Source organism: Ochotona curzoniae, unplaced genomic scaffold, assembly GCF_017591425.1.
Source record: "Ochotona curzoniae isolate NIBS_2020 unplaced genomic scaffold, NIBS_Ocur_1.0 contig_3622, whole genome shotgun sequence".
NCBI lineage: Eukaryota > Metazoa > Chordata > Mammalia > Lagomorpha > Ochotonidae > Ochotona > Ochotona curzoniae.
Window position 1 is genome coordinate 8784368 of NW_024465926.1, and position 25513 is coordinate 8809880.

Consider the following 25513-nt stretch of genomic DNA (forward strand, 5'->3'; position numbering starts at 1 on the left):
TAACTGCATCTGCCAACTACATAAGCACCCTACAGCCTTTTGCAAGACAATTCATAAAATACTAGAGAAACAGGGAAATACACAAAAATACAGGTGGTCTCTGGGTCACACGATATTTTGGTAAAAGACATGCACTTGTATGTGAATACCCCACTGAAAAGAATGTGTTGGGAGCACGGGCCGTTGGAATGGCCGCTCACTGGCCTTCAGTACTGCCTCCTTGGCTCACCCCTGCGTGATCACAGCGGACCCTGCAGGAAGCCCTCAGCACACCCAGACCGAGGGCAGCACTGTCTGATGCCAAGGGCGGTCCAACCTCTGTACCCCGGCAGGCAGCAGCCACAGCTGCAGGCCTCGCACCCCTGAACCGCATGTTGAATAGTTCATTTGGAACACATACCGGGGTAAGACGGTTCTAACGGCATCACGTTCAGCGTGGGAAATCCTGTTTGTGTCTAATTGTCACAACCTTGTTCCTTAGATTCACCTGTGCAGATTTAGAACACAATTTGAGCTGTGGCCACTATTCTGCGGGGTACTGCCTGCGCTGTCAGGAATGTCACACTCACTTGCAGGTGGCAGGCCCAGTGGACTGCCTCTGGCTGTATCTACGCCCAGACTTTCCACCTGGGTCAGCCCAGCTGAGCAGCACTGCTAGCCTGCACTGCACTGTGGGTGGCATTCTCTTGCCTGCTGCTCCGGCGCCATCACCGTGTGCTCATGTCCCCTCGGGACCTGCAGGCAGCGCTTCTCCTCGGCCGTGATTGGGAGTGCGGCCAGGCGGCGGCCTCAGGGCTTGTCCGCCCTGTGGACTCGCTGGTGCACACCGAGGCGGGACTTCCTGCTGAAGGCCTTCCCGCACTCGGAGCACTCGTAGGGCTTCTCCCCCGTGTGGATGCGCAGGTGCAGCCGCAGGGTCGACCTCTGGCTGAATGTTTTGCCACACTCAGTGCATTCATAGGGTTTCTCCCCCGTGTGAGTTCTCATGTGAATGATGAGCTGTGAGTTCTGGATAAAGGACTTGCCACACTCACTGCACTCATAACGCTTCTCCCCCGTGTGAATTTTCTGATGTATAATGAGGTTTGATTTCTTGAAGAAGGTTTTTGCACATTCGTTACACTGGTAGGGCCGCTCCCCAGTGTGAATTCTCTGGTGTGTAGTGAGTTCAAATTTCTGGGCAAATGTCTTCCCACACTCGCTGCATTCGTAGGGCTTCTTCTCCATATGCGCTCGCTGGTGCACAATGAGGTTGGACTGGTGGGTGAAAGCTTTCCCGCACTCAGGACACTCGAAGGGCTTCTCCCCGGTGTGGATCCGCTGGTGTTTGATGAGGTTGGCCTTATGAGAGAAGGTTTTCTTGCATACGTTACATTCGTAGGGTTTCTCCCCAGTATGAATTCTCTTGTGACTAATGAGGAGTGACTTGAAGGAGAAGGCCTTGTCACAGTAGTTACAGATAAAAGGCTGAACCAAATTTTTCATTTTTTGGTGTTTAAAAAGGCCTTTTTTATGGCCGAGAACGTTTGTACTCTCACTAAATTCAGGGCATTCCCTTCCAGGGTGTGCTTTTTCTTGTTTCAGGTACAGCAGCGGTTTGCCAAACCCATTGCAGCCTTCAGCTTGCTTCTTGACATAGCTTCTACTACTTGTAAGTAAGTCCGAATTATATTTCAGAGTTTTTTCGTACAAATCATACTTGTAGAGCACTTGTCTGGCGGACACACAGTCTGGGCTCAGCAGCAGCGGCCTCCCCCCGGGGCTCCCACGGGTGATGGAGGGCCTGGCTGCTGCCTCGGGGCTGCCGGCTTTGCCCTCCACCTGGTCATCAGCTTTCCAGACTTCTAGGACAGAGCAAACAAAACGCATGATGTCAGTCCTCTCAGTACAGTGTTACTGAACAGGGAGCCTATGTCCCGTCAGGACGCAGGAAGAAATAACGGGAGGAAATGGCCCATAAAAGGTTTTTTTTTTGTTTGTTTGTTCTGGGACCCAGTTTCAAAAACCCCCAGTGTCCCTATAGCAGCAGGTAACGCAGGGACTTGGGTTGGAGTCCCAGCTTCCGGCCCTCATGGCTGGGTCCCTGCTGCATACATGGTAGACCCAGCTTGAGTGCCCAGGTCACAGCTGCTGCTGCCACTTAGGGAAAATGGAACACTTAAAGACCTGTGTCTGCATCTCTGTATTTCCAATAAATTTTAAAAATTTAAGGTTTAAAATAAGAAAATACTTGCACTAGGCATTTATCTTAAATCTGTTAAAGTTTCTATAATTTTTTTTTCTTTCAGACTTTAAGTGGAAACTGAGAATGCACATGACAAAGTGAGCTAAAATCAAGGCAGTGGGCTATATATTCAGGGAGGCAGGAGTGCGTCCTGGGGGCACCATGGGGTACCATGGGCACCCTGGGCACCCGAGGCCACAGGTGGGAGGAGGAGGGGTAAGGCACTCGGGCGCGCCCCGCTGTGGGCTGCGAGCAGCATTTCCTACCAGCAGCAGCTCCTACAGGTTAGCAGAGCACATTCTGTCATCCAGCTCTACAGCTCCGAGTCCGTGATCCGATGGAAGTGACATGAGCACAGGCCACCCCAGGACGGCGGTGCGGAGGTCAGCCACACTGCTTTCCAGCTGCAGTGGCCTGACAGGGAATATTTTCACCATTATAGCTTACCTTTCTTTCTTAAACTCTAACTTATCTGAAAGGTAGAGAGCACTCCAAGGTCCTGCCCCGCCAGCCTGCAGTGCCCAGAGCCGGCCAGGCCAGTGTGGACTGTCACCTGTCACTACACAGGCACACAAGCAGCCCAGCTGGCAGCTTCATAAAGTTGTTCTCATTTAACATATTTAGGTTCTTCCTAAATCCACTCGTCCCTTTCATATGAATGGACCTAAAGGATCGAGTTACTCAGCAATTCAGGCCTTTAATCACCTTTACTTGACTTTCTGCTTTACTGCTTAAACCTGGTAAGTTTCTACTAAAAATTGTTTCAAAAGACATTTATTTTGTACTTCACATTAAAGACATGGCTACAGGGGACCAGTGCCATTACGTAATGGATAAGTCTCCCACCTGCAGGGCAGGTATCCCATATGGGTGCCAGTTTAAGTCCGGGCTGTTCCAGTTCCCATCCAGCTCCCTACTCATGGCCTGGGAAAGCAGCAGGGGGCGCTCCAGTGCTTGGGCTCCTGAACCCGTGTGGGAGTACTGGAAGAAGTTCCTGGCTTTTGACAGGGTCCCAGTGTACATTTTTGGATTTGACCAGCAGACACAAGCACAGAGCTCCTAAGTCTCTCTTTCAAATAAAAATAAATCTTTAAAAAAAAAAAAAGCACTCAAGGGGCCAGCCTGGGGGCTCAACAGGCGAATTTTCCACCTGCAAATGCCAAGCACCAGTTTGTGTCCCAGCTGCTCCAATTACAATCCAGCTTTCTGCTACGGTCTGGGGGAACGCAGCGGACAGAGCCTTGGGACCCTGCGCCCACATGGGAGACCCAGAACAAGCTTCTGGCTTCGGATCAGCTCAGGGAGTTGCAACTACTCGGGGAGTGAATCAGCGGACTGAAGATCTGTCTCCTCCTCCTCTGTAACTGTGCCTTCCCAATAAAGTAAATCCTTTAAAAATTTATTTTTATTGGAAAGGTAGAGAGACTGAGAGGAAGACCTTCCATCTGCTAGTTCACTCCCCAAGCAGCTGTAATGGCCAGAGCTGGACCCATACAAAGTCAGGAGCTTCTTCCAGGTCTCCCACACGGGTGCAGAGTCCCAAGGTTTGGGGCCACCCTCCACTGCTTTTCCAGGTAACAAGCAGGGAGCTGGATGGGAAACAGGGCTGTTGGGACATGAACTAACGCCCATAAGGGATCCCAGTGCATATAAGGTAGCCATTAGGCTACCGCACCAGGCCCCCAAAAAATCTTTAATAAAATAACATGCAGTTACAAAGAGATCTTCCATCCACTGCTTCATTCCCCAAATGGCCACAAACATCAGGGTTTGAGCCATCATCTTTCGCTGCTTTCCCAGGGCGCTAGCAAGGGCTAGATGAGAAGTAGAGCAGCTGGGACATGAATTGGGAGTCAGATGGGATCCCAGAGCATGCAAGGTGAGGACTTTAGCCACTAGGCTAATCATACCAGGCCCATGGGCAGTGGTTTTACCTGCTACAGCACAACACTGGCATTCCTAATGCCAACCTGCCCAGGAAAACACTACCTCTTCTGTGTGCGACACTGGTCTCCTCCTGGAGCCTACTGTAACAATCTTCATGAGTAAAAACGCAAACATAACCATTCCGGAAAACTAAGACCACTACCGCAAGATTAGCAGGGTTAGGCCAAGTGTCATAGCTGAGGTCTGAAGCAAATTACTAGGGGAAAAGGTTAAGCTAGGAGACTGGCACCAGGTGGTGCGATGCCCCAAATCCAAGCTCATCTGCCCTCAGCCATCTCTAGTGGGCAGATTCTGGAAAAAGTGTCCTTAGGATGCTGCTTCGAGTGGCTTCTGCCTGACTGTCCATCTCTTCTTTCCCTAAACAGTTTTGAACTCAGGGCCCGGCGCGATAGAGCAATGGTAAAGGTCCTCGCCTTGAACACACTGGGATCCCATATGGGCACCGGTTCTAATCCTGGCAGCTCCACTTCCCATCCAGCTCCCTACTTGTGGCCTGGGAAAGCAGTTGAGGATGGCCCAAAGCCTTGGGACGCTGCACCTGCGTAGGAGACCTGGAAAAAGTTTCTGGCTCCTGGCTTCGGATCGGCGCAGCTCTAGCCACTGTGGCCACTTGGGGAGTGAATCATCGGACGGAAGATCTTCCTCTGTCTCTCCTCCTCTCTGTACATCTGCTTTTCCAATAAAATAAATAAATCTTAACAAAAAAAGTTTTGAACTCGGAATTCTAACTGTGACATTCAAATCTCTTCCCATTGTTCAGATTTGAAATTCACACCTCATTAGAGAATAACAATTTAACTCCTGAGACTGCAGAAAGCTTGTTAGTAGAGGAGGCCAGCTGCACTGTGAACACCGAGCGCTCTCCCTGGCCACGTGTCCTTACCCACTGACAGCAGGTTGCTGTAGTTCTCCAACATCACATCCATGTACAGGATCCTCTGCGAGGGGTCCAGCTGCTCCCACTCCTCCTGGGTGAAGTCCACAGTCACATCCGTGAATGAGACGGAGCCCTGAAAGGGTGGACTGTCAGTCAGCCTGCCGGGAGGGGGCTGTGATGTGCAAAGGAGACCTAAAATCTCACTTCCAGGTGTTCTAAGTCATTCAGCATTACCGTCCACACATTCATTGCATTTCCTCTTGTGACATTTGTACAGAGAGACATGGACGTAAAGATTCAGCATCTGATGTTACAATATAGCACTGAGCCTCAAGGAGGCGTTGTTCTTGTGAAATCCCAAGAACAAAGAGCTCCTTAAAGCTTTCAAACAAAGGCAGACAGTGGATGTCCAATTCGAAAACAGTCTCAACCACATTTAGGATTTTAAAAACAGATTTAACAGCATATTAGATACAGCTGATTAGTGAACTAGAAGTCAGTAAAAATACCCAACTTGGGGCCAGCATTGAAGCACAGAAGCTAAGCTCCTGCCTGCAGTGCCAGCATCCCACATTGATGCCGGTTCAAGTCCCATGTCCTTGGACTCCTGTACCTAAGTGGGAGACCCAGGAGGGAACTCCTAGCACCTGGCTTCAGCCCAGCCACTTGGGGAGTGAACCAGCAAATGGGATGTTCAATCTTCCCCTCTGTAACTCCACCTCACAAATAAAATAAATCTTAAAAACAAACCTAGACTGAAACACTAAAGGTATAAAGGATAAAAAATACATCAGAAGTAGAAAGCATACGGGTGAGGGCCAGGTTAAAAAGGTATAACACAATTGCACCTAGAGTTCTAGCAGGAATGGCAAAATGCAGTCAAGCATATTTGAGAGACCACGAGAACTGTCCAGAACCGCTCACACCAACTTTCTTGAAATACCACTAACTTCAGGTAAGTAAATACAGAGTCCCCACACTTTGGTATATGATAATAAACCTGCTGAAAAATAACAGGAAAAAAATGAACCAATTCTGTCCCTATACACGAAAGCAGGTATAAACCAAATAAAACCTGAATTAGCAATACTGAAATCTGATCTCAATTTTCACAAAAGATAATACTCCTGATTCTTTTTCCGATCATAAAAAATGTGAAAACCGGGCCCGGCGCGGTGGCGCAAGTGGTTAAGTCCTCGCCTTGCACGCCCGGGATCCCATATGGGCGCCGGTTCTAATCCCGGCAGCCCCGCTTCCCTTCCAGCTCCCTGCCTGTGGCCTGGGAAAGCAGTTGAGGACGGCCCAAAGCTTTGGGACCCTGCACCCGCGTGGGAGACCCGGAAGAGGCTCCTGGCTTCGGATCGGCATAGTATCGACCCGTTGCGGCTCACTTGGGGAGTGAATCATCGGATGGAAGATCTTCCTCTCTGTATCTCCTCTCTGTATATCCGCCTTTCCAATAAAAAATAATAAAAATAAAATCTTTAAAAAAAAAATAAAAAATGTGAAAACCCCCAGCTGAGATTGTGTAGGGGATAGAACTGCCCCCTGCAATGCCAGCATCCGCTCTGGGCACTGGTTCCTGTCCGGCTGCTCCACCTCTGATCCAGCTCCCTGCCTGGCCTGGGAAAAGCAGCAGAGGATGGCACAGGTGTTTGGGCCCCTGCCACCACTGTGGGAGAGCTGGAGGAAACTCCTGGTTCCTTTCCTCCTGGCTAGGTTCTGGCCTCTGTGGCCCTCTCCAGAGTGAACTAATGCATAGAAGACACCACTTTGTATCTTCTTCTCTTACTTTTAAATGAAAAAGTCTTTTATTAAAAAAAAAAAAAAGATCTCAATCATAGGCTATGGATCATAAAAAAGAAAGAAGCCTACTTGGTCAATGGGCCACAATTTGACAATGCCTGATCAAGGATCAGGACTTGGATAAAATAAACATCATTATGTTAGGTATTATTACAATGTTTTAAAAATTCCAGATAGAATAAAATTAAACCTATTAAGATTCAGTTAGATGAAAATGAGTGCAGCAAGTAAGCAAAACATTTTAAAATGAGGAATTATGAAATGAGACATTGATTACGAAGCTGTTAATTTCTGGATGCCAGTCACTGGAAGTTCTGTTTGGGAGAAAGCACCTTATCTGGGAAGGTGCTACTTAAAATATCAAAGAAAAGAAGATAAGAATACCCAAGTATTCTGACAGGCCAGCAGAAGGGAAAGGGATTTTAAAAAATCAGTAATCTGCCCAGAGAAATCTATAGGTTTAATGTAATCCCTAAAAAATACCAGTCATATTCTTCATAGAATTGGAAAAAATACTCCCAAAACTGTGGGGAAACACACACTCAATGCTTCACACTGAAGCAGCAGGCACGGAACAACACCGAAGCCAGCCCACGCCCCGACAGCCAAAGGACAGGCTCTTGAATCAAAGATCCAAATGCAAGCTCAAAACCAAGGGAAACACTTCAGGACTTAATGATTTCAACATGGATTTTTTTGGATGCAACCTCAAAATTATGGACAATGAAAGCAAAAGCTGACAAATGGGATTACATTAATCTAAAAGTTTCTGCACAGCAAAGGAAAAATGAAAGGAAAAAAGGGAGGGAGGGAGGAGGTGGGGGAGGGAGGGAGAGACACAGAGACAAGAAAGCTACTGAGCAAACTCCTTGTCACTGGTTCACCTCCAAATGGCCACAACAGTCAGGGCTGGGCCAGACCAAAGCCAGGAGCCAGGAGCTTCGTTTGGGTCTCACGTGACTTCAGGGGCCTAAGTACTTGAGCCATCTTCTGTGGCTTTCCCAGGCACATCAAAGTGGAACAACAGCAGGGACACAAACCAGCACCCATATGGGATGTCAGCACTATAGCTCTAGCTTTACCAGCTATACCACAATGCTGAACCCAGTAACCTGTTAAAAAAAGGGGGGGGAGTGAGTATCAGGGCACAGTGCATTAGCATAGTGGCTAAAGTCTTCACCTTACACGTGCCAGGATCTCATATGGGCACCAATTCTAATCCCAGCAGTTCCATTTCCCATCCAGCTCTCTGCTTGTGGCCTGGGAAAGCAGTGGAGGACGGCCCAAAGCCTTGGGATCCACACCTATGTGGGAGACCTGGAAGAGCTCCTGGCTCCTGGCTTTGGGTTGGCTCAGCTCCAGCCATTGTGGCCGCTTGGGGAGTGAACCATTGGATGGAAGATCTTCCTCTCTCTCTTCCCCTCTCTGTATATCTGCCTTTCCAGTAGAAATAAATAAATCTTAAAAAAACAAAACAAACAAGAAAAAAAAAGAGCATCGCATACACCCACATACAACGTCTAATGTCTGCTACCTCTAAATTACAAGAATCCCTTTAGTGGTCAAGAAAATTCTAGCATTAATATAAAACAAACACGGGACTCTTAGCTCCAGCCCGGCCCTGCAAGAGCATCTGTGGCCTTTTGCGGAATTAAGCAGCAGATGGAATCTCTTTTTCCTCTTCTCCCTGAAGACTTTCAAACAAATAAATAAATCTTTAAAAAAGAAAAAAAAAAGACAGAGATAGGGCTGGTGCTGTGGTATACTAAAATAAGCCTCTGCCTGCAACACTGGCATCTCACATGTGTACCAGTTCAAGTCCCAGCTGCTCCACTTCTGATCTAGCTCCCTGCTAATGACCTGAGAATGCAGCAGAAAATGACCCATCCTTGGGCCCCATACTCAAGTGGGAGACCCTTGGTAAGAGCAGCCTGGCTCCTGGCTCGGCCTGGTTCTAGCTACTGTGGACATTTGGGGAATGAACCAGAGGATGGAAGATCTAATTATCTTCCTCTCTCTGTAACTTTCAAAATGATAATAATCATCATCTTTAGAGAAAAAAGAACATGTTATGTAGCTCCACACCAGAAACAGAAACGTAGACAGAATTCATGTATGACAGTGTACTGTAAATAAACAACCTCAATCTATTATAAAGGTATAAGAGGAAATCTGCCAAATGGTAACTACTTGCTACGGGGTGACTCAAGTAGCTGGTAATTATTAGGTCACACCATAGTGAAATTGTTGACATTGGCTCAACATACAAAATGGTAATTTCATAACACAACCTGATATGCTCTTTCATTTGTACTTCGGAGCATTTTTATACATCACAAAATTGTAAAAAAGCAAAAGATAGGAACTATAATCAGAACACTGGATACAAAGTAAAAAGTCTGAGTTTCAAGACAAAACAGGTCACATCTTTATCAGCAAACAGTATTTGCTTGAATTTCTTGACTACAACACTAAAAAGCAATGACTTCAAAAGACTAGGCAGGTACCAGCATCCCATAGGTACGCTGATTCGAATCCCAGCTGTTCCACTTCTAACTCAGTTTCCTGCTAATATGCCTGGGAAAGTAGTGGAAGACAGGCCCAAGCCCTCAGACGCCTGTACCTATGTGGGAGACCAGAAGCTCTTGGCTTTGAACCAGTCTAGCTCCAACCACTGTGGCAATCTGAGGGGTAAACCAGTGGATGGAGGAACTTTGCAAAACTGCCTTTCAATAAAAATCTAAGAAATCTTAAAAAAAAAAAAAGAAAGAAAAGAAAAAGATGAGCCTTTGTAGATGCTTGTCTTTTAAAACAAATCAAAAAGCCCTTATGAGCAAACAAGAAAAGCTCAACTTTTTTTTTTTGATTTATTTTATTTTTATTGGAAAGGTGGATATACAGAAAGGAGAGACAGAGAGGAAGATCTTCCATCCAATGATTCACTCCCCAAGCAGCTGCAACGGCTGGAGCTGAGCCAATCCGAAGTCAGGAGCCTCTTCCGGGTCTCCCACGCGGGTGCAGGGGCCCAAGGACTGCTTTCCCGGGCCACAGGCAGGGAGCTGGATGGGAAGCGGGGCTGCCGGGAATAGAACCGGCGCCCATATGGGATCCTGGGCGTGCAAGACGAGGACCTTAACCACTGTGCCACCGGGCCGGGCCCAAAAAGCTCAACTTTCTGAAGACCCCTCATTTATGAGGGAAGCCCCCACAGACACTGATGTTCAAAGAATTAAAAAGAAACAAAAACAACAACAACAAAAAAAAACTTGGATTTTACAGCTAGTAAAAATGTCCCCAAAGGTTTTTCTGACCTGACACAAAAGAATGGACTTGAGTAAAAGTGCTGCTCAGGTCTATAAAGCAACAGGGATTTTAGGGAAGGTAATAATATTTAAGTATTTTCAGGTCCAATGCGATAGCTCAGTGCTTAAATCCTCACCTTGCATGTGCCAGTTCATGCCCTAGCTGCTCCGTTTCCTTTACAGCTCCCTGTTTGTGGCCTGGAAAAGCAGTGGATTATGGCCCAAGTCCTTGAGTCCCAGCACCCACATAGGAGATTCTGAAGAAGCTTCTGGCTCCTGGCTTTGGTTCAATTCAGCTCTGGCCATTGTGACCACTTGGGGAGTGAACCAGCAGACGGAACTTTCACTCTTTCTCCTCTCTGTAAAATTGCCTTTCCAGTACAAATAAAGAAATCCTTTAAAAAAAAAAAAAAAAGCATTTTCATCCCCTCCAAAATTCACATTTAAACTTCATTCCCAATGGCACAGTACTGGGAGATGAGGTAGCTGGTCCATGAGGCCTGCTGCCCTCACCAGTGGCATCAGTGCACTTATAAAGGGCTTGGAGAAGGAACCTCATGTCCTGTGTTGCCCTTCTGCTTTCTGCCACTTGAGAACACAGCCCTGCTCCCTACCCACCCACTACAAGAGCACTGGAAATGAAGACAAAGTTGCTTAAGCAGAGACCAGACCTTTACTAGACACCAAACCTAGATGGAAAATGGAGCATCCAGCACTCAAATGTGCATCCTTGTGGGATAGCAGCATTACTACAATGCCAGCTTCTGCAGGCTCACAAATGCTAAAAACAAAACAAGCTTCAGCAGCAGAATATAAGAAGATGACAGAATAAAGCTTTACACTTGGAGAGTGAGCTATGTACCATACAAACAAAAATTACCTGACACACGAAACCGCACAATAAAATACACAAAAAAATTAAGGAGTAAAACAGTCTAAAAATAGAGTCAGGGGCAACTTCTGATGAAGAGCAAAGTATACAGAAGTTACCAGACACTAACTATCAAAAGTAGGTATGGCTTTATGTCAGATGAAGGGCAGACAACTAAAAAATGCACACATTACAAAATGATAAAAGGGTAAATCCATCAAGATAGAATACCAAATGTTCATGAAAACATACTCTCAGTGTGTAAGTAACATAGCTTCAAATTGCACCAAGCAAAACCAGGAAGAATTCCAGCAAAGGACAAATCCATTCATTATTTACCCATGAAATGCCAAGACAGAATGAAGACGTTTCGGAGAACATGAAGTCTTCACAGAGGCACCTTTAGGCTCGTCCTCAAGCTGCCACTGCACACACTAATGCAGCAGAAGCCAAACGAGGCACGGCCGTGGAAAGGGGTAGACACGGGCGCACAGTCCTCAGTTTGAATGGCAGTGATTTTCCACTGACGCAGATGGTTTGTAATACATATTGGAACAGGTATTTAAACATGACAGGATAGCTGATGTCACTGCCACTGTAATAATTCTTTTTTTTAAAGACTTGTTTTTATTGGAAAGGCAAATCAGATTTATGGAGAGAAGGAGACAGAAAGATCTTCCACCCACTGGCTTACTCCCCACATGGCCTCAATGACAAGAGCTGAGCATACTGGAGCCAGGACTTCTCCCAGGTCTCCCATGCAGAAGTAGGGTCCAAGGCCATCCTCTACTGCTGTCCCAGAGAACTGAATGGGAAGTAGGGCATCCGGGACAGGAACTGGCGACCATATGGGATCCCGGTACTTGCAAGGTGAGGAGTTAGCCATTGAGCTGCACCAGGCCCCATTGTACCTTTTTTTTTTCTTTCTTTTTTAAAGATTTACTTATTTTTATTGGAAACTCAGGTTACAGAGAAGAGGAGAGACAGGAAGATCTTCCGTCCTGCAGCCTCCCCTGGGTCTCCCATGCAGGTGCAAGGTCCCAAGGCCTAGGATTGTCCTCGACTGCAGGGAGCCAGATGGGAAGTAGGGCTGCTGGGACATGAACTGGCAGCCACATGGGATCCCGGTGTATGCAAATTGAGGATTCCAGCCAATAGGCTACCACACAGGGTCCCATTTTTTGTTTTTAACCTCGCAGCCCTAGTGAACCTGGCCCAGATTTTGGCTTGAGTTTTGTTTGTTTAACATTTCACTTGTTTTCTATTTTATTTAAAACACAAAGATACAGACATCACCCACCCACCAACTCATTCTCCAAATGTGCACACCAGCCACAGCTGAGTCGCGAGTCTGGCACTCAATCCCAGACTCCTGTGTTGCCGCCACCTGCTGTCACTCCGGGTGTGCATTAGCAGGGGCTGGACTAGAAATGGAGCAGATGAGACAACATCCTTCAGAAGAGGTAACTGTCGCCAGGACTTACCACTGCCAAATGCCCAAACTCTGAATTAGACTGCTTCCAATCACATAAGGACACTCATCTCATCTGAGATTAGCATCCTGTTTTAATCAATCCCTGAGACTCTGCAGGTGACCACTGGGCCAAGAAGCACAACACGCAGAGCATCATACTCGCTTGATGATGCCCACATTCCTGTCAGACATTCAGTACCTGATCCAGCATGACCTTGCCAGGGCCCTTACTGTGTTAGGCCTGCTATTTCTCGTGACCTTGACAGCAAGTTCCCCAAATGGGACCCTTGCAAATGCTCAGGTAAGCTACAGCTAGATGGTGATCTGGAGATGCTCCTGGGCACGTTTCCCCAGAAACCGTTGTCCAACAGTGGCAAAATGCCTGGATGCTGCTCTGTGCTGCTCTCTCTGCCCTCTCCACTAATCAGATAATCACTAAAAATTAATTAATACTGGGCCTGGTGTGATAAGGGGCTAAAGTCCTAGCTTTACACATGCCAGGATCCCATATGGGAGCTGGTTCTAGTCCCGGCAGCTTCACTTCCCATCCAGCTCCCTGCTTGTGGCCTGAAAACAACTGAGGACAGGCCAAGATCCTTAGGACCTTATATGCACATGAAGACCCAGAAGAGGCTCCTGGCTCCTGGCTTCAGACTGGCTCAGCTCTGGCCAATGCAGCCACAGTAGATGAATGATCTTTCTCTACATCCATCTGCCTTTCCAATAAAGAATAAAATAAATGACGCCTGTCCTTAACAGCTCAAAACATCCTCTGTGTGAAGGTCCATAAAATTTATTCCCATCTAAAAGAAAGAACCAGAGACCTGGTATTAGTACAAGGCATCGACACTGGTTTGCTTTCCATCTGCTGGTATTGGTCAGTTATTCTTGCTACGTTCTTTAGTTTTATTCATTTTCACCTTCTTTCTCTCCCAAATGCACTGAAAGCCAAAGCAAGAAATACACAACTCACCTGGGACTTGTTCATTTTCTGCAGTTTCAGGGTAAAAGCAGAGAACTGTGGGCAGAACTGCAATAGAGGAAACAGGAAGGAATGTTAATAAACATTTGACCTCTTCCTGCCTCTCGGAAACCCCGACCCTCTGTGTGAGAAGCGACCACCTCCCAGCAGTGTCCACTGCCCGGCAGAAGGAGCGGACAGGATCACCCAGGCCACAGCCACCTTCCATCAAACTTCAGACACCCAAAAAGGCCAGGCACAGCAACCCAATTAACACAATCAACTGAAACCTCGGCTGCTGGAATTCAGATAGGGAATGACCTGTTCATTTATACTTGTCTGAAAGGCCACTAGAATTACAGAAAAGGAGAGACACAGAAGAGATCTTCCATGCATTGGTTCACTCCCGAAAAGGACACAAAAAGGATGAGCATCTGGTCCAAAAATACGATGAGCGTCTTCCTCTGGGTCTCCCACGTGGGTCCGGAAACCCAAAGACTTCAGCCATCTCTGCTGCCTTCCCAGGTCGTTAACCGGGGGCTGATCAGAAACGCAGCTGCTGGCATTTGAACTTGCTTTTACATGGGGTTTTGGCACTGCCGGTGGAATCTGAGGCTGCTATTCTGTGGCACTGGCCTCCCTAGACGTAGAATTTAAAGCGCCTATGATCCACACACTAAGGCTTTAATGGGAAAGGTGGACAACATGAATCAATACACAAGGGATTTATTTTATGCATTCATTTGAAATCTGGCATTGTGACTCCACAGAACATTAAAATTTAGGCCAGTCTGTTTCCATAGGATAATTTATATCTTGTATCAGAAGAAAACAAAAAAAAAAAACCTTCTAACACTCTTTCATCCTGAATTCTTATGGGAATTATTGCATGTCTACTGACAAACAAGAAATTTCAGCAAAGGTAAAAATTGTAAGAAAAAAATCAAATAAAAATAGTAAAAAAAAAAAAAAAAAAAAAAGAAAGAATGCCTTTACTAGGCATTAGTAAATTCAACACAGATAAGGAAGCTTTCAATAAATCTGAGGATAGGTCAAAAGAAATTATAGGGCCTGGTGCTGTAGCCTGTAAGCTAAAGTCCTCACACTGCATACACCAGGATCCCATGTAGGCACCAGTTCTAGTCCCAGCGGCCCTGCTTCCCATCCAACTCCCTGCTTGTGGCCTGGGAGAGCAGTTGAGGATGGCCCAAAGCCTTGGGGCCTGCACCCACATGGGAGACCTGGAAGAGGCTCCCAACCTCTAGGGTTTAGATTGGCTCAGCTCCTGCTGTTGTGGCCGCTTGGGGAGTGAATAATCAGACAGAAGATCTTCCTCTCTGTCTCTCCTCCTATCTCTATTTGACTTTCCAATTAAAATAATAATAAGTCTTTTAAAAAAAATATAAAATCAGAATAAAAGGAAATGGAATGGGAAAAAAATAATCCTATATGCAAAAGTTGTCAGACAGTATCAAATGGTACAACAAATATGTAATGGGAATTCCAAAAGGAAGGAAATATTTGCAGATATAGGGGTCCAACCTTTTCTCAAACTAATGCATGATATCAAACTAGGACAGCTCAGATATCTTGCACAAAAGGAATCAACACCAAAACACAATGGCCACATCTTCTCCAAAGCTGGGGTAACCAAGGCTAAACAAAGCCCTCAGCAGGCACGGGGCCGGACTCCCGGCAGACCACAGTCCCTGCTCACCACAGCCACACACGCCAGAGGACAATGCGCTGACATTTTTTAAGTGCTTTGAGGAAAACAAGCAACTAATGCAAAAAACCACTAAGCCAGAATTCCACTCAGCAAAACACAACACAATATGAATCCAAGATTTTATGCCAAAATTTTTTTTTCTAAAAAAGTGAAATAAATTTATTTTTATTTTTTTTTAAGATTTTATTTATTTATTGGAAAGTCAGATATACAGAGAGGAGGAAAGACAGAGAGGAAGATCTTCCGTTCAATGATTCACTCCCCAAGTGAGCGCAATGGCCGATGCTATGCCGATCCGAAGCCAGGATCCAGGAACTTCTTTCAGGTCTCCCACACGGGTGCAGGGTCCCAAAGCTTTGGGCCGTCCTCAACTGCTTTCCCAGGCCACAAGCAGGGAGCTGGATGGGAAGTGGGCTGCCGGATTAGAACTGGCGCCCATATGGGATCCCGGCGGGTTCAAGGCGAGGACTTTAGCCGCTAGGCCACGCCACCAGGCCCGAAATAAATTTATTTTTAAATAAAATCAAAATTAATTATTAAATCTATACCAGAACTATATTTAGAGAACTTCTGTGGGCATGTGTCCAGATTCCATACAGGCACCGGTTTGTGTTGGCTACTCTACTTCCCATCCAGCTCCCTGCCTGTGGCCTGGGAAAGCAGAAGATGATGGCCCAAAACCTTGGGACCCTGCACCTGCATGAGAGACCCAGAAGAAGCTCCTGTATCCTCACCATGGATCAGCTCAGCTCCAGGGATTGTGGCTATTTGGGGAGTGAACCAGCAGATGAAAGATCTCTCTATGTCTCTCCTTTCTCTGTAACTCTGATTTTCAAATAAAAATAAATCTTTTTAAAAATGTCTCCTAATGAGTCTAAAAAAACTTGTCTAGGGCCCGGCGCAGTGGCGCAGTGGTTAAGATCCTTGCCTTGCATGCCCGGGATGCCATACGGACGCTGGTTCCATTCCCAGCAGCCCCACTTCCCTTCCAGCTCCCTGCCTGTGGCCTGGGAAAGCAGTCGAGGACGGCACAAAGCTTTGGGAACCTGCACCCGCGTATCTCCTTCTCTCTGTAATCTGACTTTCCAATAAAAATAAATAAATCTTGGGCCAGGCGTGGTGGCCTATTGGCTAAAGTCCTCACCTTGAACATGTAGGGATCCCATATGGGTGCCGGTTAGTGTCTTGGCACCCTGCTTCCCAGTCAGCTCCCCGCTTGTGGCCTGGCAAAGCAGTTGAGGGTGGCCCAGGGCCTCAGGACCCTGCACCTGCACAAAGACCCAGGAAGAGGCTCCTGGCTCCTGGCTTTGGATTGGCTCAGCACCGACCGTTGCGGTCACTTGGGGAGTGACTGAACCCTGTAATTCTGCTTTTCAAATAAAAATAAATCTTAGGGCGGGGCACAGTAGCCTAGTGGCTAAAGTCCTCACTTTGCACATACCAGTATCCCATATGGATGCTGGTTGTGGTCCTGGCAGCCCCCCTTCCCATGCTTGTGGCCTGGGAAAGCAGTCGAGGATGGCCCAAAGCCCTGGGATCCTGCATCAGTGTGGGAGACCCAGAAGAGGCTCCAGGCTCCTGCCTTCAAACAGGGACAGCTCCGGCCGTTGCTGACACTTGGAGAGTGAAACAACAGACAGAAGACCTTCCTCTCTGTCTCTCCTCCTTTGTGTACATTTGACTTTCTAATAAAAATAAAATAAATCTTTAACAAAACAAAACAAAAACAAAGAGCCCAAAACAAAAATGGAGAAAGTTAGCATGTTCCTGGATTGGCAGGATCCACAGCATCAAAATGCCCATATTACCAAAAAATGAATAATAAATAAACCTAAAACAAACAAACAAAACCAGACTGATGGAATCATGACTACTATTGTGATAACATGGGGAAAATCAGTCGGGCGGTGGGAATTTGGTGGCGGGGGGTGGGGAATATCCCAGACCCTGTGGAATTGCACCATAAAATTTTTCACAAATTTTTTAATGAGTCTAAAAAATTTTGTAAAGCAAAAATAGTAACAACAATTATGGATTTTCAGTACATGTAAAATAATATGTATGACAATAATGGGAGACTGAAATTGAAAGCATACTGTTATTAAGTACACATACATGTCCTTGATCAATTTTAAACGTCCATTACGAACCCTAGCATAACCACTGAAGTTTTTATAAACTTTTTCTAAGAATAAACCTTAAGCTAATCCTGGAGGTGAAATGAAATAATTAAAAGTACCCATTTATACAAAAAAAAAAAAAAAAAGGGAGAAAATCAGGAAATTAGGAATAAAGATCAAGTAGGACATATAGGAAACGAGCAGTGAGTTGGTAGGCTTTAACCTGACTGTATCAACAATCGGTATAAACACATCGGTTAAACAAGATGTCAAGCTACAAAAAAAAAAAAAAAAAAGACCACACTAATTGTTGTTCATAACCATCTTGTTCTAAATATAACACAACTAAATAAATATGATGAAAAAGCTGCACCTTGCAGACTACCAAAGCTGGAATGACCATATTAATGCCACAGTAAACTTCAGAAGGCCAATTACCAGGAATTAAGAAGAAACATCACATGAGCATGAATGTGTCGAGACCTCACAATCCCAAACGAACATGCACCTGACACAGTAACGCCAAAATACAACCAATGTTGATAGACTGAAAAAAAAGATAAAAGCCCAACTATAACTGGGTACTTCAACACTTTTCTCTCAAAACCACAGAAACAAACGCTGAACAACACTATCAACTACCCCTGCCCAGTGAATAGTTAACAGAAGACCCCACCATCAAAGCACAATATTTACTCAGGTATACATAAAACATTCAACAGGATGTTCCATTTTTGGAACTGGTGCCTTGGTGTAACACACTAAGCCTCTGCCTGCAGCAATGGCATCCTATAAGGGCACCATCTCTGACCCAGTTCCCTGCTCATGGCCTGGAAAGGTAGTGAAGGATGGCTCAAGTCCTCGGGCCCTTGCACCTACATGGGAGACCTGGAAGAAACTCCTGGCTCCTGGTCAGTTCAGCTGATCATCCATTGGGATCCCAGCACATAGGTAAAGGACGAGCCACCTACGCCACAGTACTGGCCCCAAAATATTTCATGTTCTTAGCCCCAAAACAGATCACAACAAACTTAAAGGACTGAAATTTACAATCTATTTTTTGACCAAAATAATAATTAAGTTACAGGTCAGTAACAGAGATCTGGATACATTTATAAATCAGCAACAGGTAAAAAATGAAGCTACAAAGTAAAGTTTGAAAAACAGACTTTGAACTAGCTCAAATCCAGTCACTGCTAGCAACTTGGGAGTAAACCTGCAGAGGCAAGTAGCTCCCTCTTTCTTTCTGTGACTCTGCTCTTCCAAGAAATCTTTTAAGTATTTTTAAAAAACTGAATGATAATGAAACAGATTTACAGAGGCATTTTATTTGTTTTTTTTTTTACAGAGACATTTTAAATATTAAGAATATTTATATTGGTAAAAATTGTTTTTAATTTTAATTTTCTCTGATGACAAGCTTTTTATTTTATAATCTATACATTTTCAGTGTGTGATGTTTTGTTTTTTTTTAAAGATTTATTTTATTTTTATTGGAGAGGCAGATTTATAGACAGAAAGATCTTCCACTGGCTAGTTCACTTCCCAAATGTCTATAACAGCCGCAGTGGAGCTGAGTTCATCAGAAGCCGGGAGCCAGGAGCTTCTTCCAGGTCTCTCCCACATTTGCAGGGTCTCAAACCTTTGGGCCGTATTTCTGCTTTCCCAGGGAGCTAGACAGGAAGCGGAGCTAGACGGGAAGTGGAGCAGACTGGATACGAACCAGTGCACATATGGGGTGCCTGAGCTTGCAGGTGGAGGATTAGCCAGTTGAGCCATCACACTGGCCCTGTAAAAAATGTTTTAATGAATGGCTTCAACTACCACCTCATGAAACCAGGAGGGAAAAAAAGACCCAATGGAGAAATATAGTGAACCCACAATCTGGTTATAAGAATAGATTAATAGAAGTAAAAAACCTCTAGGTGTTCTAAAACAGTCCAGGAGACATTACTATAGATGTTACAGACATTAAGAAGGTACCCCGCCACCATAAAGAACCAGGTACCCCTTTAAGACAAAAGGGAGAAAATGCCTAATATACTAAAGTGAGAACACCAGCAAGCCCAGGATAAAATAATACAAAACCAATGACCTGGGGAGTGGTAACATGCTACACAAGAATAAGGAAAAGTAAAATTTTTGAATTGTAGAGATGTCACGTTGTGGCACAGCAGTGAAACTGACACCTTAGATACCAGCATCCCACACACACATGGGTTCAAGCCCCAGCTGCCCCACTTAAATCCAGCTCCCTGCTAAGGCATTGGGAAAGCAGCCAGTGGATGCCTGGCCCCAGCTATATCGCCATTTGTGAAGAACCTTTAAGGGACTGACCCTTCCCTGCCTCTCAGTCTCTAACTCTACCTTTCAAATAAAATGAATGTTAGAAAAAGTAAGTTCATAAACGGTCGAGGGTGAGAAAACAGGGAGTATAGGAAGACGGAATAGTATACCTCTAACGTGACAATTAATGAGCTCACAAAGTATCAAGCATTTCTGCCTTTTGCTTTTAAACTGAAAGGTCTTGAGACAGCAACCAGAGGATGGAAGATCTGTCTCTCCCTCTCTGTCTTTCAAAACCAATCTTTAAATACATTTCTAAGAAGTCTATATTTAAAAAATGGAAACCACCTGGAATCTACAAAAAGATGCAAGTGCGCTAGACAGGCAGCTGCGTGATCTTGGGAAGTCGTTCTTTCTGAAGCTTTTCCATTTGCTGATAAAACACGGAAAAGGCGCAGGGTAGACGGCGGAGGACAGGGCACGGCGGTGGCATCAGGGACCCGCCGGCAGCTCCAGCGCACCGGGCACGGCCGTGGCATCAGGGACCCGGCGGCAGCTCCAGCGCACCGGGCACGGCCGTGGCATCAGGGACCCGCCGGCAGCTCCAGCGCACTGGGTTACGTCCAGGGCATCAGGGACCCGCCGCCACCTGCTATCCTCCCGGGTCTACCACGCAGCGCGGCATCCGGGGCGTGGCCAGGCAGGCGGTCCCGCTCCCGCCGGCCCGGTTCGACCCGGTTCGGTCCCGCCCGCCCAGGCTTCCGGACCCCGGCTGCCCGTCGCCGCCCGTCGGAGGCACGTCTCCTGACAAAGGGCAGAAGGGAGCTCTCTCGCAGCCGCCGGCCGCCGCGCCGCGCCCGCTCCCGCATGCCCGGCCGGGCGGGTCGCGGCGGTTCCGCCCGTCGGAGGGCACGGGGCAGCCGCGGACGCCGCCCCGAGGGTCCCTCGCGCCGGCGAGTCGCCCGAAGTTTGGGTTCCCACCCCGCCCGGGCACGAAGCCATCCCTCACTCCCTTCCCGTCAGCCCCAGGCCGCACAGTGCCGTCCCGCGGGCTCCCTCCTACCTGGCAGGGCACGGCTTCCACGCGCGGCTCGAGGCCAGGCAGGGTCACGGCGGGGAGCGGCCGCCACGCGCGGGGCCCGCGGCCCTGTCACCCGCTCGCGGATGGAGGCGGGGGAAGGGCGGCCCGCGGCCCGCTTGCCACGCCACGCATGCGCAGGACGGGGCGGCTCGCCGTTCCCAGGGTCCTCCGGGGGAGGGGTCTGGCGGTCCTCGGCCTACATTTCCCACAAGTCTTCGGGGTCGCGCGTCAGGGACACTGAGGAAAGTCTCCGCCTCCGTTAGAGGGCGGGGTGAGCATTTCCCGCGGAGTTTACAACCCACCACCTCCTCTCAAACTACAAAAATCGTACATTTTTAAAGCTAACGTTGTATTTCCATTTGAAACTATAAGGAAGCAAGTTATCGCGCGTGCTGGCGCTTTCCAGAGGCACTGACGTTAGGCTCACAGGCTTTTAACAAAATTGGCTGTAACGTGCTCCAGCTGCTTTCTTTTCAAACACACCAGCTTTATGAAGGCAGAGTAGACTGTTACATAAAGTGCACACCTTATGATTTAGATTACAAAGCGTTATAGTGGCCAAGTATAGATTATATAGTTAAGGTGTACAAGGTGACCAGTTGATACAACTCGTGAAATACCACAGGTAATGAACACGGCCCCGCCTCACACAATTACCACTTTCGTGTATTGGGCAGTGAGACCAGTTAAGAGTTTCTGAGCTAATTCAAGGGAAACAAGGTGAACCTCAATCACCTGTTGGACATTAGGGCTTCAGAATGTACTGGAAGACTTCACATCCCTTGGCCCACAACCCCCTCTCCCCACCCTCAAACCCTTGTTTCAACTGTTAGAGCACTTACTGAGTTTTCAGCAGAAGTACCCCCTTTGCTGTAACAAAGTCACAAGCCAACCCTCCACCCACAACATCTCACACTGGAGTGGAACTGTTGCTACAATGGAGGAAGCTTCACAACAGACGTCGCTGTAGGTTTTGTCAAATGGCTGATGACACACGTCATCTAGAACATTCTTCATTTTTTTCCTGTTTCCCTAGTGCCGCCTTGTCATACTATCAACTGGCTGGAGCATGTAGCTTTTTACCTTCACTGATGAACCCATAAGTACCATCAGCCTATATAAAGGATGCACAGAATTGAAAACCGGGGACTTCATGGGTTAAAGTGCATTTAAGTTTCCTCCATGTCTTTTTATGTTTTGCTACCTCATTTCTTTATATTGCTGCATAGTATTCTACTTTCTGGACATATCAGTCTATCCACTCTCTTACTGAAGAAAATCTTGCTTTCATCCAAGCACTAGCCACTCTGCATAAACACCTACTTGCAGGTTTTTTTTTTTTAAGATTTATTTATTTTTATTGCAAAGCCAGATATACAGAGAGGAAGAGAGACTGAGAGGAAGATCTTCCCTCCGATGATTCACTCCCCAAGTGACCGCAACAGCTGGTTCTGCCCCGATTCAAAGCCAGGAGTCAGGTCAGGAGCTCTTCCAGGTCTCCCATGCGGGTGCAGGGTCCCAAGGCTCTGGGCTGTCCTGAATTGCTTTCCAAGGCCACAAGCAGGGAGCTGGATGAGAAGTGGAGCTTAGGATTAGAACCGGTACCCATATGGGATCCTGGTGTGTTCCAGGTGAGGACTTTAGCCTCCAGGCCATCGCGCCGGGCCCTACTTGCAGGTTTTGATCTGGGTAAGTTTCTGGCCTGCCTGCTGGATGGGATGGTGTTAGTAGGTCTGGCTTTGTGGTAGATGACCAAACTATCTTCCAAAGTAGCTATACCATCTCGCATTGCCAGTGCCAACAAACAAAGAGCCCTGTGTGTCCTCACCAACATTTGCTGATGTCGGGGTTCTGGATTTGACCTTTCTAACAGGTGTGTGTGTGTGTGTGGTGGTGTCAGCTGGCTTTGAATTCAAACAAGGCACTGGAATGAGAAGTTGCCTCAGTATCAGGTGCCTGGTTCAGTTCCTGGCTCCTCCACTTCTGGTGCAGTTGCCTGCTAACCAGCCCAGGTGACAGGCAATAACCCAAGTGCTTGGCTGCCCGCACCTGCTCGGGAGACCCAGACAGAGCTCCTGACTCCTGGTTTTAGCTTGATCCGGCCTGGCTGTGGTGAGTGTCGGGGAAATGAGGCATTGTTGTGAGAGTTCTAGCTCTGTAATTTAAAAAAAGAAAGAAAAACAAGGCCTTCGATAAGAAAAATAGGCTACACATATGAATATACAATTAGCGAAATACAGAGAGTGATATATTTATCAGAAATGTTTATCTTTACTAAATCTAAAAAAAAATCATAATATTAAAACATTGTTTTTACCTACCAGATGGCCAGCACTTAAAGAGTAATAATGCCGTGGGTAGGAATAATTGGTAAAAACACGTTTACACAATTCAGATCGACCTGTAAAATCAAAATCTTTACAAATCATTCATTATATTAAAATGTAACAGGGTCCATGATCCTCACATTGGATCTTGTGCACAAGCTATTCCTTACACTGCTGGTCTAAGCGACATAAACTGGCAACAGCAAGCAGAACTGGAGGATCTGTTGGAGAGGAGGACAGGTAATAATCGCATAAGGAAGTGTCTAATCCACTGAGAAATCAAAAACTGCAGATCACACAAGAATATGTAAGTGTGTGATCTGAGTTCTGTAAAAAAAAGTGCATGTTTTAACAGAATAAACACTAAAATATTCAAAATGAAGGGAAAATGTCCCTCCACCCACACATTCTCTCTCACACACACCCCCCATGACTTCCCCTAAGCACCTTATGCAGACAAACCCTAAGCAATCACTTTGCATGTGGCCTGCTTTCTTTTTTTTTTAAAGACTTTGTACCACTTACAATCACATTTTTTCTTGATCTCTCTTTAGAAATAAAGGAAGTTGGTTGTTTTGCTTTGTTTTTGGAAACCAGTGGGTATTTAAACATTGCCTTGACTGACTTCCCGCTAAGATAGCAGTGTGTCTTCCGGTCACTCGTCCTGTTCGCCCTAGTGGCTGTTGACTCTCCTTTCTGGCACGCAGACACTGAGAAGTGGAAATCCTCAGCAGGAACTCCGGATCGAACTCCAGCAGGAACTCCCACGTGAGTGGTGGGAGCTGAACGACTTGGGCCATCCTCTAGACCCTCCAAGGGTCTGTGTCCACAGGGAGCTGGAATCTGCAGCCAGAGCCAAAACTGAGCCCACTCTGGTGAGGGGCATAGATGTCTTCATAGCTAAATGCCCACACCCCCAATTCCACTTCTGTTGCACCACCCACTGCTTGCTGGGGTGACACTATAGGATATAAAGAGACCGTAATGATAATAGGTCTCAACAATAAGTGTAGCGAATGCTCAAAGTGTCAACAATAATGGGGCTTGTCCATAGGATAGTCACAAACATTTTTCCATGTTTATTTACTTGCAAAAGTGAGGTCACCATGTGGCACAATCATGGATCATGACACATGATCACATCAATGAAGGTTTTGTCCTTTGTTACATTAAAACTCGTTGATTTTTTTTTCCTTGTACGTTGAATAAAGCTTTTATCTGGGCATGCTCTGTGACATCATGCCTTGATCAGTTGATAAACACTGGTTCACTGAGCCAGGCAGATCTTGCAAAACACTGATCCATTGAATTGCACAGTATTAAACAGCCACATTAATACTCACCAGTGGCCTCATCGGAGAAGCTTCAAGTACCAGGAAGCATATGTGGATTTTTCAAAATTCTATGTCACATGAAGGCTCACCTTAGCACTAGCGCAGTCTGATGCTGGCGCCAGCACTATGGCCCTCCAACTGCTCTGTCATCAGTATCAGCGTCAGCATAAGGCCACAACAACACACATGAAAATAGCCTTGGCTGCATGGAGCCCTTCCAGAGGGCGCTAGACATCCCAGGAGGGTGTCAAACATGTATCAGGCCTAAAGATAATGCCATCATCACGCACTAAAAAGAATGGAGATGTCTGCTTACTAGTCCTCCCCTACCCAGCTGGTATTGGCAGTTCTCAATTCTCTTCATAGACATCATCCTTCAGATGTTGAAGACTCAAGATGCAGACTGCAGGTGTCTGATGACATTTGATTTAGAGGTTCTTCCCTCCACACAGCCTCTCTTGGCCTTCACTCTTTGCTGTTAATGTGCTGGCAACACTGGGTGGTCCTGGCTTTGCCTGATCCTGTTCGGTTTCAGCTGTGCCAGTTTGAATGTGTCCCATGACACCTTCAAAGCTGTACTCTCGGGTATGGTCTCACACCGTTTACAGAGGGCTGGAGGCGGTGGCTGGCAACATTGGTTCCCACAAGCTCTCAGCCCTCAGCTCACCTCTCTTCTGCCACAACATGACACATCTAGGAGGTCTTTACTAAGGGTGACAACTCAACGCTGGCCTTCCCAGCAAGAAAGAAATCTCCATTCATTCATTTTATGTTTTTTAAAAGATTTATTTATTTTTTATTGGAAAGGCAGATGTACAGAGAGGAGGAGAGACAGAGGAAGATTTTCCGTCCGATGATTTACTCCCCAAGTGGCCACAACAGCCAGAGCTGCACCGATCTGAAGCCAGGAACCAAGAGCCTCTTCCGAGTTTCTCACATAGGTGCAGGGTCCCATGGCATTAGGCTGTCCTCAATTGCTTTCTCAGGCCACAGGCAGGGAGCTGGATGGGAAGCGGAGCTGCCGGGATTAGAACCGGTGCCCTTATGGGATCCTGGCGCATTCAAGGTGAGGATCTTAACCACTACGCTATCGCACCGTGCCCAATCTCTGTTCATTAAGTGATCCACTCCACAGGACAAAATAGAAACCCCAAGTCTGAACTTCTATTCCTGC

At 46.6% G+C, this 25513-nt stretch overlaps 1 protein-coding gene across 1 annotated transcript; it reads right to left on the minus strand.

Moving 5' to 3' along the window:
• Positions 1-101: 101 nt before the first annotated feature.
• ZFP1 (ZFP1 zinc finger protein) lies at positions 102-20727 on the minus strand. The gene is made up of 4 exons (XM_040982362.1): positions 20661-20727; positions 13475-13531; positions 5055-5181; positions 102-1844 (listed from the first exon to the last, which is right to left on the minus strand). The coding sequence occupies exons 2-4, from the start codon at positions 13487-13489 to the stop codon at positions 790-792; spliced, it is 1197 nt and encodes a 398-aa protein (XP_040838296.1). The 5' UTR covers positions 13490-13531; positions 20661-20727; the 3' UTR covers positions 102-789.
• Positions 20728-25513: the final 4786 nt, after the last annotated feature.